This window comes from Lissotriton helveticus, chromosome 2_2 (assembly GCF_964261635.1).
Source record: "Lissotriton helveticus chromosome 2_2, aLisHel1.1, whole genome shotgun sequence".
In the NCBI taxonomy this organism is placed as follows: Eukaryota; Metazoa; Chordata; class Amphibia; order Caudata; family Salamandridae; genus Lissotriton; species Lissotriton helveticus.
This window is the reverse complement of record NC_136060.1, coordinates 484,741,383-484,756,081: the sequence shown is the minus strand read 5'-3', so window position 1 is coordinate 484,756,081 and position 14,699 is coordinate 484,741,383. Positions and strand designations below refer to the sequence as shown.

The window sequence follows — 14,699 nt, the reverse complement described above, 5'->3', positions numbered from 1 at the left end:
CGCAGGCTTCCCCGAGTGCCACTTTTCTCTTGTAACACTCTGTTTGCTACCTCTCACATTTTGTTTGCTTTCGATACTTGCACAAGTGCCACCATTGCCTACGTAACATTTGTTCTTGTGCCTGAGTGTCTGCCATATATTGCAGCATTATACCTCTACTTGTACTTTGTTTTCTCCTGTAACCTGCACACTTGTCACTCTTTCCTCCTGTAATGCACTGTTTTCTACCTCATGTATTTTGTGTGCTCACAATTGTCACTTTTACCTCATGTAACTTAATGTCTGCTTTCGTAATTTGTTCATTTGTAATATTCTGTTGCTACTGTGAAGCGCTCTGACGCCTTCGGGTAAAGTCCGCGCTCTATAAAAACGCATAAATAAATAAAATAAATAAATGAATTGGTTCGCTGGGCGATTCGTCATGGGGGGGGGGGGGTGTTCCATCGCTGCACCCCCCTCCCCCCCAGTGGTGTGATGGAGCGTAGGCTGTGGGCGGGTGGGAGGCTCGGCTTTGCATCCGGCCATGGATTGGCTGTACAGGGCCTGACGTCAGATGGGGGGGACACTCCAGTCCCCTTTATTACTGAGCCTCAGTCAGCAGCGCTCGCATCACTCGGCAGTCGGCAGCCGAGGAGCACACGAGGCGGCAGAGTTTATGAAGAGAGCAGCGGCGCCGCCAGCGCACAGTGTGATCATGGGCACCTTTTACGAGCAGCGCCTCAGAGACACCTGCTGCGCCCTTCTGGTGGCGGGGGTGCTGCTTCTGATGACACCAGGTAACGCAGGAGAGTGTCCCCCATCACCCTGACCCCGCCCCCCCCCCCCCCCCACACACACACACACTATAGTACTGCTGATCGCAGGCGATAGCGGGGAGAGGAGAGAGCAGTCGACTTTGAAGCTGGGGAACCAGGTTCGAATCTCGGCAACGACGCTGAACATCCTGTGATTCTGGGCAAATCACTTACTCTCCCCGTGCACAACAAAAATGAAAGTGTCCTGTAACGAAACTGTTGCTCGTGTAAAGCGCTCTGATACCCGATGTCTCGGGTCTAGTTCGTGCAATTTAAAACTAAATACTGGCTTAAGACCCCCTCCCCGCCCCCCGGCAGGTAGTACTGGGGTCACCCTCTCCTTTCTGTAAAGCGCCAACCTCCAGCACAGCGTGTGCACCGGGTGACCACCGTCTCAGACTCGCATAGACTCCCGTCCGCTGGCGCCGAGGAGATGAATGAATGAATGAATGGCCCCATGCTTCTATTGTGCAGCGCTCGGACTCCTTGTGGTAAAGTCCGCGCTATATACAAATGCATTAAGTAATACAAAATAAATGCGGACTCTCAGGGTACAGGGCCGAGTAAAGGGGTCCTGCTTGGGGGTAGGGACTCCCTGGCACAGCAGGGAAGGGGTGTCCACCTGTTTCTTATTCACGTGCGTATTTAAACCCCGCCCCCAAACACACACATTCATCCATGGAGCTGGGTCTGACCGTGCAGCGACTCTTGAGCTGCTGCCGAGGTGAATGAGCGGGCACCCCCTCCCTCATGCCCTGGAGGGAGGCGGGGGCGTCCGCCAGCTGCGCTCCCACCTGGTGACTCACCTGGCACCGGCCCAGATGTGCCTTAAACCCCCTCTGCGTTTATTCGCCTGACGAACCTCAGCCAATGGCTGCGATCAGGTGACGGGGGCTGCCGCCCTCGGAAGACTCTGGACACACCTACCTTATCCAAAAAATAAAAATACTCTGTATTACTGTGGGGACCTTAGCTAGGCGCAGGGCTCGAGTCGTGGGTAGACGCCGTCTAGCTACTTTTTCTGGCGTTAAAGGGCCACCTCCTCACTCTGTCCGAGCACACTGGTTGGGAGCCAGGGGGAGCCTCACGCCTCCATGCGATGGAGCGCAAAGAGAGGCTCACGCCTTGTTATCACTTCGCAGGTACCTGAGAGTCAGGACTTTGTTCAGACCCTGTGTATAAGAGAGATGCAGGCCCTGCAGGGATGTCGGATGTCTTGACCTGTCAAAGTATTTACACAAATAACAATAAAAATATCACTGTTTAGTATTATTTCTTTTATAGCGCTGCTTAACTCGATCCAGGGCGTCGGAACGCTTTACATGACACATACACATTATACATTGACATTAAATCGTATGTTTGTAAATCAATCTACAGGATGTGTTACATGGGACAGTGAGGGTTACAAGGTGTAGGAGTCACATGTCCTTCATAGCTCACTGTGCTATATAAGAAGGAACAGTTTATGAACTGCAGGTAACCAAAAAAGGATCTCTGTGTTAAAAGCAGTAACCCACTTACCCATTTACATAAAATAAGTCTGTCATCTGCATGTTGCATATTGTGCTCTGCAGGAGAAATATTGACCATCAATGCTACTTTGATTCAAAACTAGGACTAGGCAAAACAGATCTCTCCAACAAATGCCTTAACCTCCAGAGTTATCTTACCATTAATATTCTGCCAAAAGATTTAGCTGACACACCAAGATTCCTGTAGCGGACAGGTGCTTTAACCCCATAATATGCATACATTAAGGCCCAGATGTTGTGTACGGGTTGGGTTAATATTTTAGCACAATCCCAATGCAAAATCTAATTTGTTAAATATTCTAATGCATTCAAATTTCCTCTTGATGGACCTGCTAAACGTATGTACGGTCTTACAATCTGATGTCCGTTCCTGTGAGGTCACAGGTTGTGATGTATTTTTCTGTGATAAATGCAAAACCAACAGTTGATGGACAGAATGCAGAACAATGTCATATCATACATTCACCCCAGTACAGAGGTCTGGGCCTAAATCCATCGTTTTTTTGCACTCCACACCACCCCAGTTCAGACATGGCCATATGCAAATCAGCCTTGACCCTGTGCCTCATGGGAACAGTCCAGCCCGAACTGCCAAGCCAGGTCTTCCCTGGACCGGAATCAAGCATCCTAGGACCGGTTTCTGGCTAGCAGTCGTCTTCAGCCAGGATAGCTTGACTCCAGTGGCTTAGTGAGCACAGGACCCACGGTTGATGAGTGTTGAACATTGCAAGCACTCACCCCTAGTCAACTGATCTGGGTTTAATCCATCATCATTCTTTAGCTTACTCCACCACCCTAGTTCAGACATGGCCATATGCAAATCAGTCTTACCCTGTGCCCCATTAGAACAGTCCAGCCCGAACTGCCAAGCCAGGGGTGGGTCCCTTGCTCACTTTGCCACTGGATTCAAGCAAGCCTGGCTGATGACGGCTGATTAGCCAGAAACCGGTCCTCAAAAGCTTGTTTCCGGTCCAAGGAAGACCTGGCTTGGCAGTTCGGGCTGGACTGTTCCAATGAGGCACAGGGTCAGACTGATTTGCATCTGGCCATGGTTGAACTGGGGTGGCAGAGTGAGCTTAAGAATGATGATGGATTAAACCCAGATCAGTTGACTGGGGGTGAGTGCTTGCAATGTTCAACACTCCGTCCATCATCCCCTTTGGTTTTGCTTTTGTCACACATGGTGATAATACGAGCAGTGATGAGACGTGCAGCGATGTCACATCTGTTCAGCCTCACTTGGTGAGTCACCCCACTTCTTTTTTTTTTTTTTTTTTTTAGGACTTGATCCCTGGCTAGCAGGGACATCTGAAGGATTTCAGGGGGCCTGGGCCAAATGTGTTTTAGGGCCTTTGTTCGGAGCAGCTTTGGATTCATTTTCCCTGCTGGCATTCCCTCCTCCCTTCTCGCCCAGTCCTTTTGTTTTTAAATGAGTGTGTTGCTTTTGTGTTGCTTTTGTGGATGATTTGTGCTATGAGCCAGCAATGCAATTTTCATGGGTAGATGTGTCTTTACCTTTACACTGGACCGATGGGAGAGAGCATCTGACGTATTGCTTGATTGTTTTGTGATGTTTTTGGAGCTATGTCTGCATGAATGTCTTTTGCACATTTACAATACCACAGGTTAAACCAATACCCTCCGAGCACTCAAATATCAGACCATTATTACTAATATCACAAGTCAATTGGCAAATGTCACTGTCCTTATTTAGATGTAAAGAAATCCAGCTCTTCTCCAATTTAAGGTTCTTCTGTCTTTATTTCCATGTTCTTCAGAAGATACACCATGGGCACTTGTTACATCAGCCAACACGTGTTTCGTCGTGTAGTATTACAACACCTTAACTTCCTCAGGGCTGTAACCAAGTAAACAGTTCCCATGAGATTTCGCGACCTACGTATGGCTAGTGGTTAGTAGTGTGAAAAATACAACACACCCAGAAAACGTGTATTAAAGTCTGCAAGTTTATAAGTCTCAGTGCAGAAGAATACGGAAAGAAAGTAGTACCATTCCCAGTTCATATTACACCCTCGAGTTGTGAACAAAGTATAGCCATATGCCAGAGTGGATTTTGAGTGCAAAATAGTAACATGCCCTGTTCCATGTAATACACTAAGAAATCACCTATAGGTCCATGGTGCACTCTTTCATATCGGGCTCTTCAGAATCTATTAGATAGACCCACCCCCTCACCCAGCTGATGCTGCCATAGGCAACCACCTGGGTGCCCTATGCTTAGAAAATCTATAGTGCGGAAAAATAGAACTGCAAGTCCCAGACTACAATGTTGATTGTCCAAACATGCATAATAACTAGCTTCGTGGCAGTAAAGACCGGTTTTGGGATTTGCAAAGGCATTAACTCCATAGAGCTTCCGCTGCAGCAATGATATGTGTTCCAATGGGCTTTTTGAGGGCATTTCTCTCAGCTTTAGGGGTGGAACCTACATGAAAATTATTTATTTTGGATTCATTAAAATCCTTACAGTATACACAGAATTCACAAAACTCATGCAAACTACTCGACAATTCTTGTTCTATATAATAAGATCAAGGTGAAGTGTGCAGTGGTGTGTAGTGGAATGACACTGAGGGACACAGAGTGCAGTTGCGTAAAGTAGATTGTTTCAGAGTAGAGTGGCGTGTAGTGGCACTCAGTGCATTCTCATAAAGCACAGTAGAGTGCCGTAGCATAGAGTTCAGTGGAGGAGAGTGCAGTGGTACAGAATAGAATGACGTAGTGTTGTACAGTATAGTGATGTAGGTTGCAGTGGCGTAGAGTGCATTTGTTTTTAGTAAAGTGCTGTGGAGTGCATTGGCATTGAGGGCAGTGGCGTACAGTGCAGCAGCGTATAATAGTAACGTGGAGTGGCGCGGGGTAGATGCAGTTGTCTAGCGTGGGATGGCGCCAAGTAAAATAGAGTCGAGTAGATTGTTTCAAAGTAGAGCGCAGTGTTATTGAGTGGAGCGATGGAGAGTGGTGTAGAGCGGTGGCTCTTAACCTGTGGTCTGGGGACCTCTGGGGGTCCGCAGGCTCTCTTCGGGGGGTCCACTGACATTTTACAAAACTAACCAATATTGAAATTGAGCCTGACATTTGACCTCTGTCTTTGAATGCTCAGCAAATGTGACAAGAACAAGATTTAAAGACCTGTTTACAGAATTCCAGTACTGGTGGAAGAATACAGTAAATAGGGTTTGGACAACGGAAGGGGCGAACTCCGGCTGGACAGCCTAAAACAAATAGAGTCAGCCAATAGAAAGCAAGCAAATGTGAGTTACGAACCACAAAGCCAATGGTGAGCAGAGGGCAGAATGCATTCCCAGGGAAGCTTTCCGAATGCCCTCAAAAAGTCATTAGCAGACCAGACAGCTGCGTTGTCTGGTAGAGTTCAATCTAAGAAAGAGAGAATCATTGGAGGACTACGAGAACGAATTCAAGTCTGAATTTTGCTATCTTCTCTATAGAATCAAGAGAGCTTGTATTACTACTGTAATAAGTTCCCAAAGTGCTTGTGGAAAAATCAAACCTGATAATATCAGGATTGAATTAGCCCCAAGTAAGAGATTGAGTAAGAACAAGACCAACTTTTCTAGCCTCTCAATGGATTAAGAGGGTCTTGTAGAACTCCCCCGCCCGTTAAAATCCTGAAGTGCATTGGCAAACTTAGTCCAGAATTCATGGAGTAAGAATGATGTCCAGTTTTTCTAGCCCCTCTGTAAGTTAAAAGGGGCTTGTATAACTTCTGTCGTTGAATTCCTGCAGTGCATGTCCAAGGCCATTTAAGTAATTTCAAGATCATGCAAACTTTATATTGGAAAATATTTTAAATTACCACAAAGTCCAATTTGGCTGGCTCCCATATCAGATAAAAGGACCTGTTGAGCTTCCGTGAATAAAATCCCAACATACATGTGCAAAAACAGATTTGGAATCATGCTAGCAGAGGCAATAAAGAGGGAGGCGAACATATAAGAGTACAATTACAAAAAAATGCCTCTTTGACCCAGTAAAGCAAAAACTGTAATTTGCATAGATACTTCTAAAAAAATGAATTGGGTCAAAATTATCAGCAAAATTCATCATATAAAAATTCAATCACAAATGCTTAAGACAGCAGTTTAAAGGGCGGGGTCTGAGTAAAAAGATGAGAATGTTCTTCCCAATTAGCTGTGTTACAATAGTTGGAGCTTATTACTATACTTTTAATTCAATATATCTTGAATTGTACAATGTCAACTGATTAAGTTTCATTAATGACTTAGGGCTATATGTAGGTGGCCCAATACCGGTTGGTAACGGTGAAATTCGTTAAATTTCACCATTACCGTCCGGAATTTAGGCATTTGAGATGTAGGGAGGATTCTGTATTAAGGAATCGGTAAATACCGATTCCTTAATACCAATTCCTTATGGCCTTTGGACACCCTGGCACCCTTGAAATACCTCCCGATATTACCGATTCGGTAATACCGAATCGGCAATACAGAATGTCTTCACATTCATTCCTATGGGCCTCCAAGCCCATAGGAATGAATGGGAAGGTATTCGTTATTATCGAATCTCAATTACTGATTCGGTAATAACAAATATTAAGAATTCAGTATTTTTTACCGAATTCTTACCTACATCTGAAATACCGATTCCTAAATACCGAATCGGTAAAATTCGGAAATTAGGAATCGGTATTTCCAAGTTACCTACATCTAGCCCTTATTCTCAGAGGAATTCTAGTCCTCTGCTATGAAGCATTGGGCCCTTGGAAATAATGGATCTAAACATAACCTGGGGTAGGGTCTTCGCGTCCAAGGAGTATAAGAGGCCATGCTGGTCTTCAAAGAGGAGAAAAACAAATCGTTGATTAATGTTGTTTGGATTTTGTACAATTGTATCTGCATCAGGATGGGGAAGAAAGTTGTATCCTGGAAAATTTCCTAGACTGTTATAAAAGAAAATTGTGTTTGAAAGGCATATAAATGTAACAGGTATCGCGCTGTATATAAGGATCAATGTTTGTCTTGTATAAGAATTATTACCACACCAATTTAATTTGAACTTCTGGGTTATGTTTGAGCCTGAAATTTTAATGACGTGTAGTGCTGAGTGTGCCTCATATCTTGCAGTTGTAAACATAATGGAATGTACATGTTGATAAAGCCACTGTACATTGTTATACTGTGAGAAGTCTGGTGCATGTTAAGGATTTTATTTAAGAGAAATGGCTTAAAAATAAATCATGTTATTTGACAAGAAAATAAAATAAAAATAAACCAGTGGATTTCTAATGTCAAATTCCTATTTTTGCCGTGAAACACATGTTGGGGGAAAAATTTGTTCATGGAATTTAAGATTGAATTTTTTGTTGTTGTCTATAATTTAGGAATTGGAAATCCTCCAATTTTGTAAACTTTGTAATTGTGGATTGTATAGTATTTCAACTCTTTTGCATTGTAAACTTAAATAAGAACGTGGCATTAGAATACCTGTTTATTCCTTTTGAGAATAAATCATCAATGAAACTTAATCAATGGACGTTGTACAGTTTCTTACAAATTTGTTGTATTGTTTGATAACCCCCCTGCGGTTCTAGATGCACTGTCTACACATGTCTATTTGTGGCGAGTTGAACAATGGTTTTAACAGTCGAATTCTTTCATCTTTGAATTCAGGACACATGTTTAAAACGTGCTTGGCTCACCCAGGAGGATAAACACAGGAACATGATTTGGCTACAAGACTACAATCCATTTCATTGTACAGCCTTTTGAGGGCAAGCAGCCAAATCTGTAAAGTAGAGGCCTTCTTTCTAAAAACCAGCGGTATTGCTGATGAGGAGCTGAAGGCATTTTTGTCCTCAATAAATGCTTTTTTGACAGAGAATTAACCGTTTAAAAAAGGTTCTGAGACATGGGTGTTGGCCAGAAATCCTGGAACTCAAGCTGGTTTATTCATCCGTAAGTCGCTGCATCCACTGACTGCCCTTGATCTGGGATTTGTTTGAAATTTCCTTCCAAATCTACTTACTTTAATGTATGTTGATTAGATGATTTTGAATTGATTTATTCTTAATTGCTTGATTAACAAAAATCATTGCAATTAAAACATTAAAATCCTGAATAAAAGACAAATTCCTTGTATCTTTGAACAATGCACATTTGTACAAAAAGAATGTTTCTATGGTTACATGCCGTACCAGAACATTGATACCAAATATGAACAGCTTTTATCACCATACAACAAATTAGTGAAGGAGGGTCCGAGGGAAAGTTTAACGACCTAACAGGTAAATACCCCCAGTGTAACAACCTAAAGAACAAAAGTACCTGTCAGTCGCGTGACGCCGAGGTGCTCAGAAATCGCGCTGGAAAAAGGGGGGTGCACAGAAAAACACACACAACAACCAGATAGGTCAACAATTACATTGACTATCAACAATTGCTGGTTTGAGTCCTATCAGACCACCCAACTGGCGGAGCCTCATCATGTAGGACACTCAGGCCATGGTTAGTCTGCAAACGCCCAGGTGTATATTGGCAATGCATGACTGAGTCATGGTCTGGACACCGCAAATGTTAATGCAAAGGTGGTACTGATAAGTGCAGTGCAAAAAAATATATGAATATAGTGCAGTGGCTAAAATGGCTGTCAAGGCAAACAAAGACCTTTATTAGTGCTTGCCTGGACGTCAGATTAAAAATAGTGTAATGACAGTGTAAAATAATCACTGTCCAGCTTGCTTGGTGGAAAACAAAAATAAGGCCAACATGTTTCTGCCGTACTGTGTAAATTCACTGGCATTCATCAGGGCCAAGCTCTCATATGCTACTGCAGATTACACTACCAAATGTGTAGAAATGAACTGAAAATAAGAGATTAGATCAAATAACCATCTTGCAGGTAAACTAAGAGTGGTCGAACACGACCATCCTACCGCATCTTCTCGAGTTGCTCAGTGGATGCGATTGGTCTTCCCTGTAGTAAAAAAGTCAAAAGAAAACCATATACAAATTGTATAACCACGTGGTGCTTGGTGAAACATAGACAATCTTGCTTCCTTGAATATGCCCAAGGTACCACGTATTGTTACTGTGCATAACCAGCGATCATTCCAGCAACCTCAGACAGATCAATCACTAACTTATGATGATCCTTCTAGTGGTGCGAGAATAACGTCACCAAAAGTGCTACTGTATAAAGTTTCAAGAGCAAAAAAAAATTTAACACTTACCCATCAATCTGTGGGAAGTAAGCCTCACCTCACCCGGCAACTGCTCGGAAAGAAAAGGCCCCGCTCTAGACGTGTGAATAAAGACAGTTCCTTGGTCAGATCACTGTCAAAACTATAGTACACTGTACTGTCTACCTAACCCAATAATTTTCTGAATTGCCCACATATAGGATCTCACCATGAAAGACCAGATGACAACATTAGACGAGTCATTTGGGATGTAACCTCAATGCATATTGCCAAGTATTCGTTGACTACAAACAAGTTGCTTAGTTCTATATCTACACTGGCCAGTGTGCAGTATCTGTATCTACATTCAACAATTTTGCTGTAATCAAAACGAAAAACGAGGGGTAAATAAGGGGGAGGCAAGGGGGAAACACCTCATCCCAACAAGCATGTCTAAGGTCAGAAAGTAAAAGCGCCTTAATGGCCAGACTCAAAGTACACGCTAGAAAAACACAATCTCACTCACACAGTCCCAACTCACCTGTCCGTCGGTACCTCACGGCGGGTTCACGAGCCGAAGGGGAGGCACCGACGGGCTGGTTGGGGCCAGTTTTATACTAGCGCTAGTGGATAAATGATTTACAGCTGGTCCATGTCCCGCTGCAACAGCGCCTGTGCGCTGTTGAGACACTACCTAGCGCATGCGCCTCTTGGGCAAAAGCGATGGCGCGCATGCGTTGAACTAGCTGTCCCCACCTCAGATGAGAACGCTACCCTAAGCGCGCGTGTATGTGGTAGGCGCATGCGCATTCCGGGTGCACTCGTCGGGCTCTCCCGTGTCACCCATTAAGGCTATTCATATCGCATCTATCGTCAACTTGGTGTTGACATTAGATGCGCTGGCAGCGGGACATGGACCAGCTGTAAATCATTTATCCACTAGCGCTAGTATAAAACTGGCCCCAACCAGCCCGTCGGTGCCTCCCCTTCGGCTCGTGAACCCGCCGTGAGGTACCGACGGACAGGTGAGTTGGGACTGTGTGAGTGAGATTGTGTTTTTCTAGCGTGTACTTTGAGTCTGGCCATTAAGGCGCTTTTACTTTCTGACCTTAGACATGCTTGTTGGGATGAGGTGTTTCCCCCTTGCCTCCCCCTTATTTACCCCTCGTTTTTCGTTTTGATTACAGCAAAATTGTTGAATGTAGATACAGATACTGCACACTGGCCAGTGTAGATATAGAACTAAGCAACTTGTTTGTAGTCAACGAATACTTGGCAATATGCATTGAGGTTACATCCCAAATGACTCGTCTAATGTTGTCATCTGGTCTTTCATGGTGAGATCCTATATGTGGGCAATTCAGAAAATTATTGGGTTAGGTAGACAGTACAGTGTACTATAGTTTTGACAGTGATCTGACCAAGGAACTGTCTTTATTCACACGTCTAGAGCGGGGCCTTATCTTTCCGAGCAGTTGCCGGGTGAGGTGAGGCTTACTTCCCACAGATTGATGGGTAAGTGTTAAATTTTTTTTTTGCTCTTGAAACTTTATACAGTAGCACTTTTGGTGACGTTATTCTCGCACCACTAGAAGGATCATCATAAGTTAGTGATTGATCTGTCTGAGGTTGCTGGAATGATCGCTGGTTATGCACAGTAACAATACGTGGTACCTTGGGCATATTCAAGGAAGCAAGATTGTCTATGTTTCACCAAGCACCACGTGGTTATACAATTTGTATATGGTTTTCTTTTGACTTTTTTACTACAGGGAAGACCAATCGCATCCACTGAGCAACTCGAGAAGATGCGGTAGGATGGTCGTGTTCGACCACTCTTAGTTTACCTGCAAGATGGTTATTTGATCTAATCTCTTATTTTCAGTTCATTTCTACACATTTGGTAGTGTAATCTGCAGTAGCATATGAGAGCTTGGCCCTCATGAATGCCAGTGAATTTACACAGTACGGCAGAAACATGTTGGCCTTATTTTTGTTTTCCACCAAGCAAGCTGGACAGTGATTATTTTACACTGTCATTACACTATTTTTAATCTGACGTCCAGGCCAGCACTAATAAAGGTCTTTGTTTGCCTTGACAGCCATTTTAGCCACTGCACTATATTCATATATTTTTTTGCACTGCACTTATCAGTACCACCTTTGCATTAACATTTGCGGTGTCCAGACCATGACTCAGTCATGCATTGCCAATATACACCTGGGCGTTTGCAGACTAACCATGGCCTGAGTGTCCTACATGATGAGGCTCTGCCAGTTGGGTGGTCTGATAGGACTCAAACCAGCAATTGTTGATAGTCAATGTAATTGTTGACCTATCTGGTTGTTGTGTGTGTTTTTCTGTGCACCCCCCTTTTTCCAGCGCGATTTCTGAGCACCTCGGCGTCACGCGACTGACAGGTACTTTTGTTCTTCAGCTTTTATCACCGTCACACTGTAAACATAAAGCTAATATATTATAGTTACATTACCAAGAATATGCAATATAAAATATAAACATTATGTAACGTTGTGCAGATATACTATAAAGTACCTAGAAGCAACAGCTGTAAACAGACTGAACCACTGTGCAATTGAGCAATAAAGTATCTCTATACGTTTTGAGGCCTGTTGTCTAAAATCACCTCATTACATGATTTTAGTTTTGGCATTAATTATATAAGGACCAGTTTCCTCACTGTTAGTAAATTACGAAGGCCAAATTCCAGCTTCATCTGGCATTGCGCCGAATGCGATGGAGCAGAGAAACCTTTACTGTAGGCGTTTGCGATCAATGCGTTCAAAGGATCTACTAGCACAATTGGAAGTAAAACAAGATCATAGGTTAATACGGGTCCATCTTGGCCTTGAATGGCTTTCAACAGAGGCTTGACCGACAGGCCCTGTAGATTGACTGCGGCTTTTAAAAAAATTTATTCCAAAGATGTAGCTTTTGATTCTAAGGAAGCTTCATGATATCTAAAAGATCCCCGGCTCTCAAAAACGATACATCAATATGTATAAGAGCTGACAAGATCCACTTTCTGGGAGTTTAGGAACCAGACACCTTTTTCTGTGGTCTTCGCTGACCCAATGTCATAACTTTTGTCTCGTCCAAATTGATTTCTAGATCATTAGCTTTACAGTAGGACTCTAAAAAGTCCATATGTTGTAAGCTCTTAGGGGGGTCTTGCACATAAGCACCGTCCACATCCTGTAGAGTACGCCAATAGATTTGGTCTATTTTGGGGGTATCAACAGTTGTCGGGTCAAAGACTTGCCGAAGCCAACAAAAACAGGTTTAAAAAGAAAAAGGGCTAAAACCGGAGCCTTGTTTAAGCACAATTAAATTTGGTACTTTTTTCGTTATTCGCCCCTGAGTACCAATCTCGATGCAAACCCTAGTGTCAGAATATAGGAGCCGAAGGCCTTTTAAGATGTGAAGGGATTTCAAACTTAAAGAACTTTATTCCAAATTTGGACGTTGACATTCTATCGCACTGACTTGAAATCGATAAAACTTATATAAAGTTGGGGTTTTGTGTTAATTGCTTTGGTCATCAGAATCCATAAGGCCAGCATCTTTGTGTGCCCCCTTTAAACGCCAGACTCCACTTTGAAACTAAAGGGAATGAAGTCTTGGTTAGAGCTCCCATCCAGGGGGAGGAGCATCGTGAAAACTCTCCACCCCCACCCCCTAGTATCTTCCAAGGAGGTGGGGCTCCTTATGGGCCTCTTATCTGCAATAGGGCAGAGGAAAGCTCACAGTTAACTCTGTAAGGGACTACCAGAGCCCCTGAAGGGTTTGAGAGACACATTTAAGAAATTGGGGACAAAGGGGGAGATGATGAAATAGGACAGGAAGTGGAAGCGAGGAAGAAAGAAAGATGGGTAATTGCAATTGTATTTATATAGCGCTTACTACTTTGAGGCATTAAGGCACTTTTTGGGGAGTAGACACTACACTCGAACCCAAAAGGATCGCTGGTGGATTAGAATAGGGAAATATGAGTTAATGTGAGTCTGTTAGTTGGATTGAAAAGGATAATGAAGGGATAGAAGAGGGAAGAGTCTAGAAAGTGTTATTTGGGAGGTCATAGTCGTAAGATGAGGTTTGGGATGAGTAAAAGTAGAGATGGAGGAAGAAAGAGTCTCTAAAAAGGAATTAAGAGACCACTGTAGTAAAAAGAGGGTTGGGATAAGTCATGGGAGCGATACATGAGGCAAGAATTGAGAAAGGATTGTTTGGAGCTCGTAGTAGTAAAATGAGGGTTTGAGTGAACTGAGGGTGTGTAGGCAGAGGATAGAAGGAAAGTGAAAGAAATGTAGGAATGGTGATTAGAAGGAAGGCTGAATGTATGGATGAAGGTGAAAGGATGTATAGGTGGATGGACGGCTCAAAGGATGAATGGATGGATGAATACAGGGAAAGGTGAAAGTGAATAGATGCATGGGCAGAAAAAAATCAACTGATGGTGAGATGGATGTTTTGATGGATGGCTAAGTCATAGTATTTCATTTATTTATTTTTATTTATAAAGTTTTCTTTAGCGCAAACTTGATCCCGAGGGATGTCAGAGCGCTTTACAATTTAAGGGAAAGGAAGGTAACAGTTCAGTATATCAGTCAAATGGGAATATAAGACAGACAGTGCATCAAATAGGGCTCACATGACCAGGCCAGTTACACATCCTGGGGGTCAGCAAAGAATGGGCTACTAACTGATGCATAGCATGGATGGATGGATGTTTGGATAGATGAATGCGTAGCTGATGGATGTGTGAGTAGCTTCTTGGGAGGAATAACCCATGGATTGATGGAATGGTGAACGACTGAATGATGGATGTAAGTATGAATGAATAACACAATAGTAATGTGAAATGGTTGTTATAAGCGGGTGGATAAAAGGGTGAAAGGATGAATGTATATATGCTTGGATAGGAGTTAATTAAGGTCTTTTAGGACTTGTCACTCACTTGCTTTGCTTGCAATTGTGTTGCAATGAGCGCTTTGGGTCAAAATGGGGCAAGGAGTATTTGAATTTTCTGGTTACTACCTTCCTCGGGCGGTTACCCCTTTTAAACATATACTTATAATACCAAATGCAAGTCTAAATAATTTTATAAGTATTCTAGAGATGGCTAAACTATTTCTAAATGACTATCATGGCAAACGGAGGCGGAATTGTCC

At 43.3% G+C, this 14,699-nt stretch overlaps 1 protein-coding gene across 2 annotated transcripts in view; it reads left to right on the top strand.

The window, feature by feature from the left end:
* The first annotated feature begins 612 nt into the window (after positions 1-612).
* Positions 613-14,699, top strand: part of LOC144821902 (uncharacterized) — a 63,313-nt gene continuing 49,226 nt past the window's right edge. Inside the window, exon 1 of one of the 2 annotated variants that reach the window (XM_078679050.1) lies at positions 613-776. In XM_078679050.1, coding sequence (XP_078535176.1) covers positions 656-776 — 121 coding nt within the window. In that variant the 5' untranslated portion in view covers positions 613-655. The remainder of the gene's footprint in view (positions 777-14,699) is intronic. The other variant, XM_078679049.1, reaches the window with a different exon arrangement.